The 18,479-nt window shown below is 40.7% G+C and overlaps 1 protein-coding gene across 2 annotated transcripts in view; it reads right to left on the bottom strand.

Moving 5' to 3' along the window:
- Positions 1-50: 50 nt before the first annotated feature.
- Positions 51-18,479, bottom strand: part of pik3r2 (phosphoinositide-3-kinase, regulatory subunit 2 (beta)) — a 35,774-nt gene continuing 17,345 nt past the window's right edge. For both annotated transcript variants that reach the window (XM_035170621.2, XM_035170622.2), the window contains exons 3-16: positions 16,507-16,599; positions 14,440-14,517; positions 13,924-14,076; positions 12,709-12,919; positions 12,435-12,520; positions 12,149-12,251; positions 11,339-11,437; positions 11,044-11,224; positions 10,732-10,851; positions 9,962-10,104; positions 9,670-9,846; positions 9,485-9,556; positions 9,155-9,325; positions 51-6,946 (exon numbers count right to left, since the gene is read on the bottom strand). In XM_035170621.2, coding sequence (XP_035026512.1) covers positions 6,739-6,946; positions 9,155-9,325; positions 9,485-9,556; positions 9,670-9,846; positions 9,962-10,104; positions 10,732-10,851; positions 11,044-11,224; positions 11,339-11,437; positions 12,149-12,251; positions 12,435-12,520; positions 12,709-12,919; positions 13,924-14,076; positions 14,440-14,517; positions 16,507-16,599 — 1,895 coding nt within the window. In that variant the 3' untranslated portion in view covers positions 51-6,738. The remainder of the gene's footprint in view (positions 6,947-9,154; positions 9,326-9,484; positions 9,557-9,669; positions 9,847-9,961; positions 10,105-10,731; positions 10,852-11,043; positions 11,225-11,338; positions 11,438-12,148; positions 12,252-12,434; positions 12,521-12,708; positions 12,920-13,923; positions 14,077-14,439; positions 14,518-16,506; positions 16,600-18,479) is intronic.

The following is an 18,479-nucleotide window of genomic DNA, read 5'->3' as shown; positions in this document are numbered from 1 at the left end:
TGACAGCGTGATGATTAACAACATAATGAAGCAGCGAAACGAGCACACCCTCCATTTGACGTCTTTTATTGTCTTTTAAAATCATTGCATCGGCATAAAGAAAGAACAGTGCAGATGAAAGAGAACCTGTCTGAGGACAAACATCTCTGAAGCAAGCTGTACACGAGAGAGAGAGAGAGAGAGAGGGAGAGAGAGAGAGAAATGTTGCATCTGAATAAAGACAGAACAACAAAGGGAGGATATCGCAAGAGAAGAAGCAGAAGAGTAACCATCTTTTTCGTGCATAGGGAATTGAGCACACATCAACTGATAGGCCTCTACCGACAGTGCTCCCTCTGAATTCAATTGCACTTTGGTGTAGAGTCAATTTATCGGACTGCCCCCTTCGTTTCCATTCACGTGTTTGAAAGAAAGATCACATCGTTATTAAATAAGAGAAGTGTATGTGTGTTACTTCTGCTCAGGCAGTGATTTGTTGGGAAACGTTACAAATCAGCGGGTTTAGTTCAAAGTGTTTTAGATTGTCGCTGCTCTGTACCACTGCAGGTCTTCTAACCTTCACCAGTGAAACAACATTCACATGAGATTGAGTCAAACAAATTGCAAAGCTACATTGACTGGATACAAGCAGAAAAGTGGAAATGTTAATGTATTTGTATTTTAAATGGAAATCTGATTCCATACTGGATACCATTTAGTCTAATAAATCAGATAATAGGGAAATTGATTTGCCTTTCCATTGAGTGCCATTTGCTGTGTAGTGCAAAATCAAGAACAGGATGCCTCTTGATAATTCTTCCTGAATTTACAGCTTTTTATGTTCTAAGGTTGTGCACAAGCATGTTCACCGAGTGGTGAGTTTTCACTGTTATTCACAACAGTTCACTGTAACCCTCTACGACCCAGAGAGACACCTGACGGAGCCAGAACACACAGTACATAATATAAAGAGCAGAAGCTGCAGTACAAGGCTCAGTGTGAGGTGAAGCAGTCAGCAGGTAGAAAATGACAGACTGATGAGTGCATGTTTGTTGTGGTATTGAATCAATCTTATTTAACTTCGTTGTTTTGTTGAGTTATTATTTTGAAATTGAGGGAGCACTGTCCTCACAAGTAAAAAAAAGAAAGAAGAGGAAACAGGAAGAAACAGAACAAGCATTCGTAACATTTTCAAGTTTAAAATGACAGAGGAAATAAAGAAATAAAAGATCAATCCGTCTCGGCCACTTTGAGGGACAGACAGATTGATTCTCAAACGCATATTTACCATTTGGTTAATTACATACTGTAAACATTTGTATTTTTTTTTTCTGCATGGAGGAAAATATTCAAGCTAGCTTATTTTTTTCTTTATAGGCTCTGTAAGGTTATCATTAACATATATAAACAAACAAACCAAAAAAAAAACATTTGGACAGACAAATCTACCAGCTTTTTTAAAAAGCCAAATAAAAATATTTATACTCGGCACCATAAAAGAACACTTTCTAATGCCATCATTGCTCCGAGTACAAACATCTGCACAGAGGAGTGATCGTGAACCGTCGAAATCGTGTACCTTTTTTTCTCTCGTCAGTTTTGCAGGTTTAACTTTTTGACTTCCACTTCAAGCGGCTGCAGAGATCCACCAGAGGAAGACACAGTGGTAGCTTCGACATTGTCCAATCTGTGGTGCATCTCTGCTGCAGCGTCCAAGTGTCTCTTTTGTGGTGCAACTTTTAACACTGCCTCTACTCACAAATAACAAAAAAACAGAATCTTCCATTTGACAATAACAGACTCTCACGTTCAATTAAAGAAAAAACAAAAAAACAAAAAAACAAAAACTTTTCTCTAATATTTAATAAATGCAAAGCAGCCGGGACTGCATTTAACATATAGACTTAGCTCTGTAAATATTAACACATGTACATGAGCTTGCTTCATCCTCTGAATGCACCTGATATTCATGCTCAATCGATTAAGTGTACGTCAATCAGCCGTGACCACAAAGCGTGTTGCTGATCGCGATGAAGCTCACTGCAGCCGATTAGTAAAAATGCTTGCGTTTCAATAACCGCTCGAATACAAAGCACCCGTGGAGCAAGTCTGAAGAATCATGTTCACATCAAAGCCTCGTTCTGATTTGTTTCAAGCGCGATCCAAAATCAGAATTACATAATCCAAAAATATAGATATCTAAGAATATATTTCAAAATATTTATTCTCTAGTATGTATTTCATTCTTCAAACCGTAATAGACACCAAATATGTGTTTCCTTGTAGTCAGTGAAAGATGTGCTTTGCGTACGAGACGATTTCAAGAAATATAATTTACAGTGTACCAAAGCGGATGAAAAAATATTTGAATTCCTTGAATGATCACGTGTTATATAGAAAAGTGTTCTCCAAGAAGCTCGGACACAAATGCATATGTAGGAGTTTAGTAGGATGAATGCTTCGTGCAACAAAAGTCACCTCAGAGTCGAAGCACAAAATCAAGTTCTCACCCCCCGCCTGTTTCATGCTCATCACACCGCGCCACCGGGTTCCACTGCTACTAAAGTTGCATTGCTTCTAGCTATTAAACATCTGTGATGAGCACATGGCCGGTGAAAGTGTTAAAAGTACTCGACAAGTGAAGTAGTTCAGTTCTACTTTTCTCTTTTAAAAACAAAAAGAAATTTGCTTAAACAGAAGCAGAACCGTCCCGTTTATGGACTTCTCTGAAACAAGTTGACCTGATGTGGAATAAAACTGAAAGTACCGTGCTCCATTGGCAGGATTTTCAAAGACATATTTTAAGTGGTCGATTTATCCAAAAACCTTTCACCTTTTCCTGGTGGTAGCTATCCATGCATTTAGTTTCACTTCCATGTTCTGTAACCTTTCTTATATTTAACCTCTGTATCCACCTACAGGTGAACAGATGTTTGTTTGTGATAGTAAAAGAATACAAAAAATTGAAAAACATACACATCTTTTCAGGAACAATGTTTTGGTTTCTCTGGATAAACCACAGACTTCCTCAAATTTCTCCAGGATAAAGAAGTTCCACCAAGAAATATGGATATTTCAGAAACTACCTCCATGGCTATATACCACGTTTTGGATGAGCTGACCATCTAGAAAAATTCACGTTATTTGTCTTGTTAAGTTGGACAATTTCTGCTAAGCGGACAATAAATTGCATAAGAGTTTACACAGTCCATTTAGTGAAAGTAAAAACATTGCAATCAGTCAAAAAACATCAGAATTACATGGTAGCTGTTGACAACAAAAGCATATATTGTACACTGTAAAGAAAAACACTCCTGATATACTGTGTGGAAAGACAGAGAACTACCAAATCAAACACTAACACAACTGAGCTTTGCCACTGTCTGTGAGTTTATGGTTGTTGGGCTTTAGACACACCGCTCTGAGGGTGGGGAACAGAAAAGAGAAAGTGCAGTCGCAAATTGTTGGTCCAACAAACTGGATAAAGGATGCGTCAGCAGTGGCGGGTGACTCAACCAGATCGGCCGTCCACGAAGGAAGCGACTCTTCATACAAAACACTGAGAAAGGTTGCATGCATTAACTCGGGAGCTTATCGAGCTTCAAACAACTGGGCTGGGACGTGGATATGTACGGTTCACATTTCTAACTTATGAGTGTTATTCAAAAATATACCATGAAAAAATAAACACCAAAGAAAGCTAGCCTGTGTGCACCGTGAGAGAGAGAGAGAGCACCAAGCCAATGTACAGCCCCCACCAGAGAGAGAAGGAATATGTAACAATTATAGATGTAACAACAAGGAGGCACACCTAAAATCTGTCACTCTCGTATCTATAACACACTCAAACACGACACACACACGCACACGCACACACACACACACACACACACACACACACAGACACACACAGACGCAATCACACACAAAAACTATGCTCAATCGCCAGTTTTAGACGATTGGCGAACATGTGAACCTTGGGGCACAGCATGTGTGGTGATGGCACCATCTTGTGGAGAAACGCTCCAACGACAACAAGGAGAAAACAAGCTCATCACAATGACTAAAGGCACTTCTAATTATCTCTCGAATCGTCCTCACTTTTTGTAGCCCTCTAACCACAAGCATCAGAATCAAATTCTTGGGATTTTCTACTTGTGCAAAGTACAGTACAACTGATTCGTCCTGACTGAAACAACAATGAACGTCTTGATTTAACCTCTTCGGGTTGAGTTTGATCTGAAAATGGGTTTGGTACCTGAAATCAGATGAAACCAAATTATTCACTTATAATTGAGTTTCATGACATGTCGAGTGGGTGAGGATCTCATCTAGGAACAAAACGGCAACGTCCATCCCTCCTCAATAAAAATAAAAATCCATCCATCCATCCAAAATCCATGTAACTTTTCAATGTGTAACTTTCAAAAGCAGTGCATTATTTTTCTAAAAGGTTCCAACGCCAATGACATTTGACTCTCGTAACTTTCTACAAAAATACTTTTCTTTTTGGCAATGACAGTCGACAATGTGTAATAAATTTGAGAGATTATTCATATTCATTCATCTCAAGAAATCAACTAAATAAATCAATTTCACAGGCGACATCATGTGACGCCTCTTTATCGACCACACAATAATAACTGGATCATCCTGCCTTTTACACAAATGACTTGTGCTTTGAACAGAGGTGGTAAAATCTCCACCTCGAGCCAAATGAACATGAGGAAAACAGGAGAAACTCGCTGCCACGGCACAGAACAACCGGAGGGAACCGATCTGAGCGCTGTAAAATCTAAAGCTCGTTATACACGTATGGTGCGCATAGTACTACAGTATAATAGTACTACTGCATTCACCACAAACCATACTGTATATACTCTACAAAAAGCACAATTATCAGCCACCAAGTAAAAAAAAAAACTCTACCCAAACGAAGGACTACTCCATGCGTACCGTACTAGATAATCTCTCAGAGCACAGAGGCCACGCTGGATGGCAACACGACTGGTTGTGCTTTCTCTTTCTTGCTACATGAAAAGATCCTTCATTTGGCTCACATTAGCTGGATACTGTGCATCCTCAAACAGAATCTAAGAGCGATAGCAAATATTCGGAAAAACAATTAAAGAAACACGGCGGTTAATCTGTAGAAAATCACATACACTGTCTGCATGTGTGTCTGAAATATTATTTATATATATATATATTTATGTATATATATATGTTATATTACCGCTTTATTTTTGTACATCTATGTTCTACAGCTCTGTGAGTCAAGCTTGTGATGAAACAAACAGTCAAGCACAAGGGGGAGGAAGTACCGAGAGTGAAATCTGCTTGTAAAAACAACAACAAGAAACATCTGCGAGGACATTGTACCGCTAACAACAGTCTAATCTAACAGAGGCTAAGCAAATACAGCACCGAAGATACAATAATCACATAGATTGATGCTCTGCAAGTGTCTGTAGCATATAGAGACTAGACACTTAAGAGCAGCACTAACAGTTATGCCTAAAGTCAATGGCTACAGGTGCTACAGTATTAAACAGGATGAAAAAAGAAGGAAGAAGTCTGAAACAAAGAGACGTTTAATGCAGGACTCTTTCCACTATTTCCTTTAAGAAGGAAACCTGAATTATGTGGAACTGCATTAATCAATGTACCTGTGCATCTAGTTTATTGTGATTAAAAAGTATTTCTATATTCACAATATACCAAATACGTCGCATGCACTTCTATCATGTAATACAGTATTTGCTGTCCATTGTACCTCATCAGATCAGAGGGAGGCGCCGCTGAGAGAGAGAGAGCAACAAGCCAGTTGAAAATAAAGATCATTTTTAAAGCTGTAGCTTTGTCAATGTCGACAGGCGTTCCTCCTCTCCTTCCTCGACGTGCCCCCTCGTTCTAGACACAGGCTTGTGGTCATTCAAAGCTATTACTATGGCACTTGAGCAAGCTTTAAATTGAATCAATCTTTTTAAAACCCCCCCAAAAATAACAACCCCAGCAGGTTCTCCACCCTCTCCCCTCGGCTCCAGTGACTACACCCTCCTGGTCCACGGTTCCTCAGCCGCCTTCAGGTGGGATGCGAGCAGCCTGGTTTAGCAAAGCCAGTCCTTTTAGTGGATAACAGCTCAGGCTTTTGTCTACGGAGAGTTTGCAGGCAGTCTGGGGATGACAGATCAGGCCTTTGTCTATAGACACTCATCGTGTTCAAAGCAAAAAAGAAAAGTGCCCCCTGTATATTTTCCCATCATCCCATCTGGTCTCTCCTCTTCACGATCTTGAAAAGCAACATTTGCGTGTGCTTATTTTTTCCTTCAACACATTTAGTCTTGTTTTTCCTCTGTCGAAGGTGTCTTTGAATTTGACACACTGTTTTAATAACCGACACTGTACAGTCATGGCTGGCTAATGCGACATTCTCCTCGCGGTAAAACTCGCTGCGTCAGCCAGGCGTACTGTACAGTGCTTACTTGCTGCTAGCAGTGTGCTTATATTGAAGCCATGCTGTTAGCAAGGAGTGCTCTTTGCTGCTGGACTGGGGTCAGTGTGGGAAATAAGCACCAGCCTCCAGCCAAAAAAATACGATTTTTTTTTAATTGTGGCTGCTGAGTCGATTTTTACCCACTTCTTCCACCACATGAACAAGTGCATTGTTCAGATGTTTTTTTTTTCCCCCCCCAATGCATCTGAGTGAAAATTTTGTTTCCCCACCCTGGTAGGCGTCCGACACTGCCGCTCGATTATTCATCTGGGGTGCTGGTTCTGGTTCTGGGAGCAGGCCAGGACAGGGAAGGCTAGATTTACATTCAGCTGGTCGTTGTGTTGGACCAAGGAGACGTTTTTGTAGTGGAGCACCAGGTCTTTGAGGGACGAGTAGAGATTGTAGGGCTCAGCGAATCCGTAACCGGTGGCCGTCTTGTAGATGACACAGTGCTTGGGGTCACCCTCCACACTGAAAACAAGGACAAACATTATATTAATTACTGTAGTGTAACAAGGGAAATGTTGTAAATTCTGAGGACATTCTCAGGAGTTCATATCTGAAAACGGCTTCACTGATTTCCTACATTTCCCGGAATTACTGTTAATGGAAGAAATTAGCATGAAACCTCTGACCTGTTTACATCTTCATCATTGCATTTTCTTTGGTGTAATTCCACAGAGGAGCACAGGCAAAGAAATGTAACAACTATCATAGCATATTAAATGTATTTATAACAAGCTGGCCTTAACAGGGCTGTGTTCAAACAGTGGTATTTTCATAAAATTTGCTTAATATAATTTTAATGAAAGGAAAACTACTTCTCTTTACCATTTTCCTGATGGATTTCTCCGTGTAAATGTAACTGAATGATGCAAAGTTACAAAACCACCTTAAGTACAGAGATCCCACAATGTTGCTGTTGAGAGAAATCCGTGTTGCGCTGCCCTCACTTGTTTACACTAAAACAAACAAGCAGCCATCCTGCTGCTCTGTATGCTTTCTAAGCATGCTGACTTTCCAGAATTGCAGGTATGACATGTTATAGGACTGGCTGATAAATACTTTTATAACCATATTAAATATTAAAATGATACTTTAAGGACTACAACCGCTCCTGAGCAACCACTGTGTGACATTTAAATCAAGAGTGACCTATAACTTAATAAAAGAAACCATAAGATGCCAGATAAAACTATTGTGAATGATAGAGTGATTCAAAAGAACTCATATCATTTGTGGTAAAAACCCTGGTGGCTTTATTCACCGTCTTTCACAAGAAAGTGCAACAACAATTTACCAATTTCAATCACTTTAAATTGAAAATCTAAAATCAGCCATTACAACCAATGGGTCAAGTAATGTTTGTGTAAATGTCACTTATTAAGACATTTTTTTAAGATAACTTTATTGTCACTGCACCAGTACAATATTCAAGAAATTCTGTTCTGTAGATTCCCTTTAGAATAGAATAAAAGAATAAACATACATACAAACTAAAGACACTCTAAAAGATATGAATAAGTAAAAAGAGATAAAATACTATACAATATACACAGTACATAGTACCGATTTGTATGTGTGTATATGCATGGGTATGTATAAATATACATACACATGTGTGTGTATTAATGGATTGAGTATGTCTGTGAATAACATCATATATAGGCCTATATTCCCATTTTTACTTTTCCTGCAGTTTTTGGATTTATAATGAGTGTCTATGGAAGGACTTTACGAGATTTCTATGATGCATTTCACTGCACGCCACCCCTCCCTCCCCCCCTCCCTCTCCCCCCTGCGTTCTATCGTTTAGATCAAAACCAAACAGTTACATTTCGGAACCCTGGTATTTACCGAGCATTCTAGAGGGTATATAAGTGTGTGAGAGAAGCTCAGTCCTCACTTTGTTTGCCTTGGATAAGTTGGTTGGCTGCACTTTGGATTGCTCAGAGTACTTTGCTCACTCGATTTCCTTTTTTTGGATAACTTCTACGATTTCTTAAATTAACACGACGGCAGGAGCAAAGGAAAACACAGAGTTGACCTTCATGCCAATTCCTCTGTTGTTAGCAGAGAAGAGGAATGGTGAACAGGAGGCAGTAGTGTTTGTGGAGCCTCCAGCCCACTCGAGGAAGGCAAGAGACACGGCTTCACCTGACCTGAAGAGCGACAAGAAAGGATGAGCTCAAACCGAGCCCGTCCTCTTCGTCGGCCCTGCCTCTCTACAAAGAGCAGCCTCAAGTGGAAGTTACGACCGAGCAGAGGACTGAGAAGACAGAGAGTCAACTTCCAGCTCCCTCTAAACAGCCTGTGATGAAGGAATGGGTCAATCCACGGACCACGGGCCAATGACAAAGAGGCTGGCCCTGCCACGAAAACCAAGTGTATACCATTGATGTTTTACTGTAAACTGTGTAGTGTTCAGAGAGATCTGAAATCTGTCAATATTCATGTTGTCATATCAACCAGGCCTTTGCTGTCCAACCATGGAACAATTTGACATATATTGTTTTTTGTTTTTGTGTGCAACTTTAACTTTGTTGAGAACTTTGTAAGTTTATTAAGAAAAGAGATATATCATTATTATTATCAATAGAAAATCCATATCAATGGAAAAACATAATCACTATTCAGGTGGATTTCTGTCCTTCAAAAAAAGATGAAACACAAACTCACACAACAGAACAGGCGTAGGAGCCCTTCTGTGATTGGCTCTCACGGATGAGGAAGGTTCCATTACATTTCCCTCTCAGCATGTCCTCAGCCTGGGTGCGTTTGATGTCACCCACGTACCAGGCACACTCATCATTGTGGGGCGAGCCCTCGTCTTCCTCGAGCGAGTAGGAGCTGGAAAGGGAGAAATAGTGCGGCAAACACTGAAGTACATCTCATACCATGAACATTACAGCGAGCTCCAACCACTTTTTAAATTATAGGTGCAGATACGACGGCACCCTGTCATCACAGCACAAGTTGCCAAACCGCTCCTTCATCTCAAACACTTACTCATCAGCTTCATTCTTTATGCCCAGCCATTCATTGATCTTCTTCTGCCGTGTCCCCTTCTGTGTCAGCCATCTGCAAAACACCACAGACATGTAATGCTCACAGCCAGTTCTAAAACTTGTGTTTTGTGTTTGTGTGAGCATGTATTTTATGCAGGGAGTAAATGTTGGATTCATTCCTCTTACATCAAATACTGGTCTCTGATCTTGCGGAGCTGCATGAGATCTGGCTTGAGGCTGTTCATCTTCTTGTCGATCTCTCTGTTGTCAGAGACCTGCTCTCTCAGGTCCTGCTCCAGTTTACACTTGCTGTCGTGGATCTCCTTCACACGAGACTTTAAACGCTCTGAGTTGGTCTGGATCCTGATTTGAGGGAAATTATAAAATTATGTCTATGAATGTGTTTTTCAAATGCTGAACACTATTAATATTTAGCAGTTTGATTTACGGCTCAGTAAAAAAATAAACAGAAGTGTACTTTTGAATCTCCTTTTCATTGCCTTCGCGCTGAAACCGCTCCAAAGACTCTCTGCTGTAGCGCTCCTGAGTCTCACACTGCTCCTCAAAGATCTTGATGGTTTCATTAAAGGCCTCAATGGCTGTGCGCTTCATCTGCAGCTCCTGGGGAATAAAGGGAGAAGGAGAAAAACTGTGACTGTCCATTTGATTTAATATTTAATTCAGCCTGAAGCTGCTGAATCCCAGATTGATCATGTTTTTTTCCTGCCTCTGATATAAAAGCTAGCAAAGAAATGTGAACCTTCCTCAACAATTGTTTTGAACATAATGCAAATATGTAAGCTTCTCACAATATAAACTCACATCTTTAATCTTTATATTTTTTATATATATATATATATATATATATATACATATATAGTGTGTTAAACATAATACATAAATGTTTTGAGTTTTTTTACTTTTATAATTAAGCATATTTTATTTTTATGTGACGTCTTATTTGACATGATTTCACATTGCTTGTATCCTCGACTGTTGGTGTTGTACACACATCTAGTCTTTTTCATAAATTCTTTAATACATTTTTTCTATGTGCATGGTTCTATAGCTCCAATTTATTTATATTTTATTCTGGCTAAAACCAGGTTTCATCTTATTTCCAGGATATATTGCATGTGTCTTTATGTTTGTGTTTCATCAGTATAACTAAAGTAAGATTCATAAGACTGTGCGACACATCCCCTGTTTGTGTGTGTGTTTATGTGACTGTGTGTGTTGAACCCGTACCTGTGAGGTGCGTGTGTACTCCTCGTACAAAGAGTCGTACTCGCGGCTCTTTTCCTGATACTGCTCATGATAAACTTTCAGCTGCTCTCCCACCTCCTCGATACTGTTCTCCTTCACCAGCTGCAAAAACGCAGATGAAAGCAACATCACCAATTGGATGCATGAAATAATAAAACACGACTCAAACAGTGATTACTGTCATTCATACAATGCAGGACCCAATTGAATTAGGTTATAAGAAGTTATGGGTAGTGAATTTGAAGACTCACACAACAACCAACAAACTGCTTTAAAATCTGCAGCATCACAAACCTGCTGGTATTTTGAGACCGGGTACAGAAGCCTGGTGTCCAACTTGGCGTTGTACTGAGCCAGGGACTCGTGGCGGTAGTGATTGATGAGCTCCACCACAGACAGAAAGGTGAGAGGCTCCGAGAAGCCGTACTTCCCATCTCTGTGGTAAATCTTGATGAGCTTGTTGTTCCCCCCTTTCCTGCAGGGGGAGACAGGAGCCAAATGAGAATGAAAATTGGTTCTACTTGTACATAGACTGGAAATAGTACGTCAGTTTGCAGAAATACTTTTTAAAGAAGAAGTGCTGTTTTACCTGAGGGTGAGAGTGTACTCGCCCTCTAGTTTACTTGAGGCATCCCGAACAAGAAAGGTGCCGTCTGGAGTGTCTCGCAGCTTCTCATTCACTTCCTCTCTGCAAATACAGCAACGTATTAATTTCATTAACACTAACTCAGCTGATATTAAACCACAAAACAATGACTTCTGGACTTTGTTACATGTATGGTGTGCTGGTATTGCACACAGTAATCCCATTTACTAAACATTTCACCCAGAGTCCTGCCTGGGTCCATTTTGCAAAACGAATGTTCAGAGCACCTGTGCTTCTGCAGCTGTCAGTGTGTTTCCTTAGCGACGGCTTGCTTAGCTTGTGGCTATCAAAAGCTAATATATTGTAACTGATGGCTCAAAGCTACCCTTTCTGTCATTTAAATCCCAGGTGAAGTGTGAGGTGGGCCTCCACAAAGAGTTTCAGGTGAGTGAATGGAAATGAAAAGATTACATATTATCATTAGTAATATTATTATCATGTTAAATACTTAATGTTTGTGATATGGTTCAGAGATACTGTAGTTTTAGGGAAATTTGCCATTTTAGTCAGAAACTAACAACTGCCTAAGAGGACAGACCTTTTTTATGGTCTGATTCTTTGGTCTGAAGTTTTGTCAAACAGCAACATTAGTCTAACTTTGCTCAATTGTTGAGTGTCTCCAGAAACTTAATAAGCAAGGGTGAGGTGAGCGGGCACCTTGGTCCAAGGGGACGCCCACAGTCCCTGACTTTGAAATGGATGGAAACCTCATTAACTCTGATCAATTTCTCTCTTAACAGTTTCATGTTTTACCTGGAGATTTCCCCCCAGTACCACTCAGCGTCGTTCAGCAGGCTGCTTGTGTCCGTCATGGCTGATGGGGCCATTTTTGACTTGACTGGCTTTGCTGGAAGAACTACATAGAAAAACGCACGTAGACAAATAGAAAATAAAACCAGTCAACACATAACTCCCAATAAAACGGCTAAAAAGCCAACAAGTATAATTTTTCGGTAATAAACAAAAAAAAATTACATGTTTTTGTGCTGTGGGGAAAAATAAACATTATTCTACTCAGGTTTTATAAAAAATATGTCACCTGGAGGAGTAAGGTCCTGCTCCATAGTTCTTTCTATCAACAGCCTCTCCACCACAAGGGCAGGGAACTTCTCATCAAGTGATAACCTACAAATCATTCAATTAATGAATCAATCAACCGCAACAGTTTGACATACAATGGCTGATATATTCAGGAGACTCAAACCAGACAAACTGCAGCACAGAAAAGAAAATTCCAAGATCCCTGATCCCTCATCATCATTTCAACTTCACACACTCACATTTGTTTAGGTATATTAGAAAAAAATATGTACCATGGGGTAGAGGGGCCTGTCCGTATGAGCAGTGGTCCAAAGATCTTTCCCAGTGTGTGTGTGTCCAGGCCATTGCTGGCCTGCACCTGGGTGACCTTGGCCAGGTGTGTGAGGAGGTACTGCAGGGTGAGACAGTTGTGGAGGGGGACGGCGGTGGAGCTCTCGAGGACCAGGCTTACCTCTCTGTCATGGCTGCCAGCGACCGCACCATCTGTAACAGTGATTCAAACAAACACGATTAGGATGTATACACAGAACTATTGTGACAAACTGAACAATGTATGTATAACATCACATCTGAGGAAACTTACTTTTATCTGTAATCTTATCTATAGTTTGGTATTTTTCAAGCAAAGACAATCATGGTCAATGAGGTCAGTGCATGTTTCTGTAAATAGACCTAGTAATGAAATCATGGCCTCCTCTGTACAAAGGAGAATCAGCTGAAGCATTTCTAACATGCCACAGTGAGCTCATCCTCTCCCGACACTTAAGTCTATTCTCTCAACGCTGACATGCGACTGACCTCGATCACCAGCCAGCATCGCTCAGTTTGGGCCTTGTGCAATTCTTTTACTTAAATTACAGCCATTGAGGCAATGAAAGCTGTCTTTCTCTTCACAACATCAGCAGCAGACAGCTCAATGTATATTTTTTACTATTCTATTAAGAATAACATACCAACAGGATGAAATTATTTCACCTGCTTCAACACAGATCAACTTAATTTGTGTTATTTTGTTCATACTAGATTTAGAGTAGTCAGGAACAATATAACTTCAGTTTTTCTTCCACCATACCAGCGGCTCTGATGTTTAAGCGCATTAACTGGAAACTGTGTGCGTCTCATCTGAAAAATGGTTTCTGTGATTTTAGTTACCTATCACACTTTTGGCAACACTTTGTTCAAGTGTTCATGTTTCTGATAAGTTTGGTTTTAATTCGTTATTTGATGCATTAATGGGACCTTGCAACCACGGCTCCATCCCTCAACTGCTGCTGCACAGACTCTGGTTCCAAATGTGCAAGATGGTATAATCATATCCTTTGAAAACTAGTTAGCAGTAACATACAGAATCTGTATGTATCAAGTAAAACTTCCTAACAGTCTTTCAATAAGACAAATTAGAGATGACACTCTAATTTGTCTTATTGAAAAGTGTTTAAATGTTATAAGTTTCAGCTTGAAGTATTTCTTCATGGGATGAGACCGACCTGCTGACTGCTGTAGGACCTGCTGCTGCAGCGTGACAACAGTCTGAAGCTGGGGGTAGATAGAGGCCGGGATGACAGGTGACGGGAGGTCTCTCAGGTAGTGCAGGACACACTCAGAGAGGTAACCCACGTCTTTCTGACCCACGTCACTCTCTGGACCACAAAGACACACAGAATACGGAGGCATTTAGAGGCAAATTTGACCATAATCAATCAAATCTCTAAATATAAACCTGTTGGACATTTTGTTTTGTTGATTTTGGTTGAGGAACTCTTTAAAGAGGCAGTGCTATGATCTAAAGGTTGGTCATGTGGCAATTTTGAACAGGCAGGGGAGACGTACCATTGAGCTACTGAATTGCTGACAGCATAACACTATAGCCGTTTCCTAAATATACAGACTGTAACATTAAATTTGGATGCACAGGTACAAAGCAGCATGAATGCTCTAGAAATAATCAGAAACTAATCGATTAAATGCTCTCAAAAAAACAATGAAGTATCAAATTAACTCACCAGAGCTCAGGCAGTACACCTGACTCTCTGGATCTGAGGGGGAGCCAGCTGTCCTGTACAATGTCGTGAAGTCCAGACCTGAGGAAAAACAAAATGCATGTGAGTTCTCCGTCACTGACCATTGACGAACAGAAAACTAATCAAACAAAACAAAAACGCATAACAGTCAATGCAAAAGAGTCAATACAAAACGTCCCAGCCAGACTAATAGTATAGTATTTATATCATGATGCCTGCCGACGATGTTGTTGGACTGTGTTGTTGTTTGTATTGGAAGGAAAAATAAAATAAAAATCCCACAAAATTGTATTACCAGTTGGTCAGTGTTACTGTGTGAGCAACAACGTGTACACGACGGAGCATGTGTCAGCTGTTTTCATTCTCGTCCCAAATCCAATAACAGAGTGAAGGTAAATAATCAAAAGGGGGGAGAGTTGCTCCAGAAAATGTTTCTCTACAACTAATATTTACTAAAGCAGAGCCAACAAATTTTCCCCTGCTAAGTGTTTCATCTCTTTTTTTTTGGTTCTTTTATTGTGGAAAATCTGGGATTTATTTAAAGCCAGACACAGCACAGAAAATATAACAAGTCTACATCTGAAATTCTACGTTATGGGATTCTTTTCGGCAGATTGTTCCACGAGGGAGAGAAACATTTCACATATCCTATGAAAATCTTACTGAAGAAAACTCTGAATGAATATATCACAGATTTCCCATACAAAAAAACATTTTAGAAACGCCAGGTCTAGACAGTTTGCATCTAGGAGACAATTCCTCGAGACAAGGTCGTCTCTCAGGTAGTTGTGAAAACCAAACTATGCAGTCAGAGTGTGTGTGCATCCAACATTGGGAAGTAAGTCTGCGTTACTGCAACATTTAAGTGTCAGAGGCAGGCTTCCTGTCGCCCATCTAATATCGACATTTTGAAATGTTTACTCCTATAAGAACATTTTCCTCGTGCTCCAAACTTGTGTCATCAATAACTTCATGAACAGACTAAAGCTGTGTCCGAATTTCACACCACAGGATTAGAGTACATAAATGTGCTCACAGTGAAAATGCGACAAATTTAGTATCTTCAAAAAAAGTTTATATGCACACAAGAAAATGTTTGATTTTAGTGTGATCTGTTGACAGCAAACAATCCAGACAAATTTAAAAGGTGGTGAGACAGCTACAAAGAAATCTTGAAAAGTCAAAAATAATAAATATTAAAACTTCAGACATTCTGCTTTCTTTTTGTAAAGTATTGCAGTATTTCCTGGATAAAAAATGTGATGATTTCTTGTATCCTAACTGAAGCTACTTTGAATGTCGCTGCCTACATTTATGCTTGTATGTGTGGCTATAATTAATCATCGGCTACTCTCAAAATCAATTAATCCCTTCGGTCATTTTCAAGCAAAAATGCCAAATATTCTGTAATTCCTGTTACATTTTATGGATTTGTAGCTTTACTTGGTTTTCCATTGTTGTAACTGAGTATGTTTGGGTTTTGGACTGTTGGTCGGCAGCAGTTTGACGATTTAATAATGGCCCCTGAGAAACTGTGATGTATCTTTTCAAATTTTTGGACATAATCATATTCGTATATAATAAAAAGTGAATATAATCTTTAGTTAAAGCTCTACATGCAGAGAGAAAGAAAAGAAGGAAGATAGAAAAAAAAGAGGAAAAACTGTGAATGGAGTCCCACTGAGCTCTATTTGTTAATAACATAGTGTGAACCAAACCCACTGTGCAGGACTCTCAGTGAGGCCAATGAAAACTGCTCCGACTTAAAACCGCATTAAGCATCAATGTTGAAAAACTTTATTAAGTCTTCAACCGGCTGAGGAGGTCCTGATAGTGTGCACGTTCCTGTGTGTGCACGTTCTCCTCTACATCTGTTCGACTGTCTGACTTCACTCACATGTCTGTGCGTCTACACTTGTGCAAATGCTGGCATGAGAGAGCAAGAGCCAGATGGCGGGAGGGAGACAGTCGCACATAGACGAAAGGCGGGGAGGCGGACAGAGTGTCAGCGAGACAGACGGATACGACGGCGGGCTGACATGGATATACCTCTCTTCTCTATGGCTTGGATCAGGCTGGTGAGAGCTGGGGGAGCCGTCTCTGGCGGTGTGAACTGCTCGCTCAGGTCCAGCACAGAAACAGCTGAAACAACAACACAAATCACTGTTACACTTCTGGCACAAAGCCTCTGAGAGACCGCGGGTGGTGCTGCAGCACTGACAAGGGTACAGTTAACTAGCAGCAGTTGGAGATACAGAGTTTAAAGTTGGTAGACAATCTACAATCTGTGAAGAACACAAAAGATATGATGAGGTGGAGTCACTTTTGCATGAGGAACACCTGTTTTGCAAAAGCCTGAGAGTTTGAGAAGTAGTTTGCAGAGTTTTATGATTCAAAACCTCCTAAAAACAGAGGACTGAAGCGTGTGATTCATGTCATTGAGCTGGTTTGTAGTCTGGAAGTCTAGCTGATGAGATAAACGATAATAAACCCACAGCAATTTAGTAAATGTACAAAAGAATGAAAATAGGCTTTATTCAGAGGAGTGGAAATAAAAAGGCCACAAAAAACTGCTGATGGCCGGTAAGAAAAACTTTATCTACTTCACAACTCCCCATAGACTAAATCAAACATCTTTTCAGTATGAAAGAGAAAGGGAGAAAGCAAGAGGGAAAAGGGAGAGATCCCATTTCCCTCCCTCCCTTTTTTTTCTCCCTTTTCTTTTCTTTTCTCCCCTCTCGCTTTCTCTCCTCCCCTCCGCTCCGTCCTGCTCGGTGTTTCGCCTTAGCTCTTTGCGTGAGTGGAGCACAATAAAGGATTTAATCAAAACTCCTGAACAAGCAAAAGCCCTGTGGCAGTGTGCCAGACCCGGCCCGACCAGGACAGGCTGTGCCTCCTATTCGGCCCCAGAGCAGTGTGCTGTGAGCTGGGGTTTGAGGAGGGGTGAGATGAGGGGGGGTGGGGGGTAACGCTGGGAGCAGGGAGGGCCTGGCCTGGCCGGGGCTTGGCAGTAGGCTCCTGTTCCTGGCACAGCTCGGCTAAACCGCTGCTGATTATTAATTTGAGGAGTTCAAACAAGAAACGCCGCGTCAGCACATTCCGTCCCGGCACCCCCACCCCCACCTCCCCCGCTCTCTCTGGTTCTTGTTCTCAGTCTCCCTGGATGTCTCTCTAACCCCACTCCCTCTCTATCGTGCACTCTCTCTCTCTCTCACTCTCTGTCTTTCACTCTATTGCATTCTTGCTCTTTGCAGGACTTTCTCTCCTGCTCCTTCCTTCTTTTTTTTCCCTTTCACTTTTAAGTTTTTCATGGATTCTTTTTCTTACTCTTTTTTTTTTTCTTCTGCCTTTCTCTCTTTCTGTCTTCATGCCTGCCGGTTAAACATGGAAACTTTGCCTGATAGTGTCTCCAGCTCTCTAGCGAGCACACACATGCATACACACACACACACACGTGCGCGCGCACACACGCACACAGACACACACACCTCTGTTTCATCTTTATCCCTGTTGGACATTTTGACAGGCAGACCCCTCCCCCCTCCTCACAGTATCTCTCTCCTGGATGCGCAGTACAGTTTTTACATATATTGTAATTACAATCCCAAACCAAGGATTAAAATAAAACATTTGGTATGACACCACAAAACAACTCACGAGCGTTTTCTGACCCGTCTCTGCTATAGGCCAGATGTCACTATATGATCATTATTAAAATATTTCTATGCCAGTTTTCTAATCTTCAATTGTCACAAGCTTTGCAGAACCTGCCAACAGCCCCAAGTGTTTGCATCTCTATAATGTCACAGTACAGCTGCTGTCGGACATGAACTTAAGTCCGGGCATTTTCCTGAAATTTTCTGGAAGGGCTGTATGTGAGAATGTATATTTCTGGGGTCGGTGGCTTTCTACAACAACTTTTGCGGCCAGCCCCCTAGACAATGTCTGTAAAACGTCGAAATGAGCCCATGTGAGAATACAGCAGGAAATCAAGCTGCACTACAGACTCATACATATTTGTT

This window comes from Hippoglossus stenolepis, chromosome 11 (assembly GCF_022539355.2).
Source record: "Hippoglossus stenolepis isolate QCI-W04-F060 chromosome 11, HSTE1.2, whole genome shotgun sequence".
Taxonomy (NCBI): domain Eukaryota; kingdom Metazoa; phylum Chordata; class Actinopteri; order Pleuronectiformes; family Pleuronectidae; genus Hippoglossus; species Hippoglossus stenolepis.
This window is presented reverse-complemented; position numbering and strand designations above follow the sequence as displayed.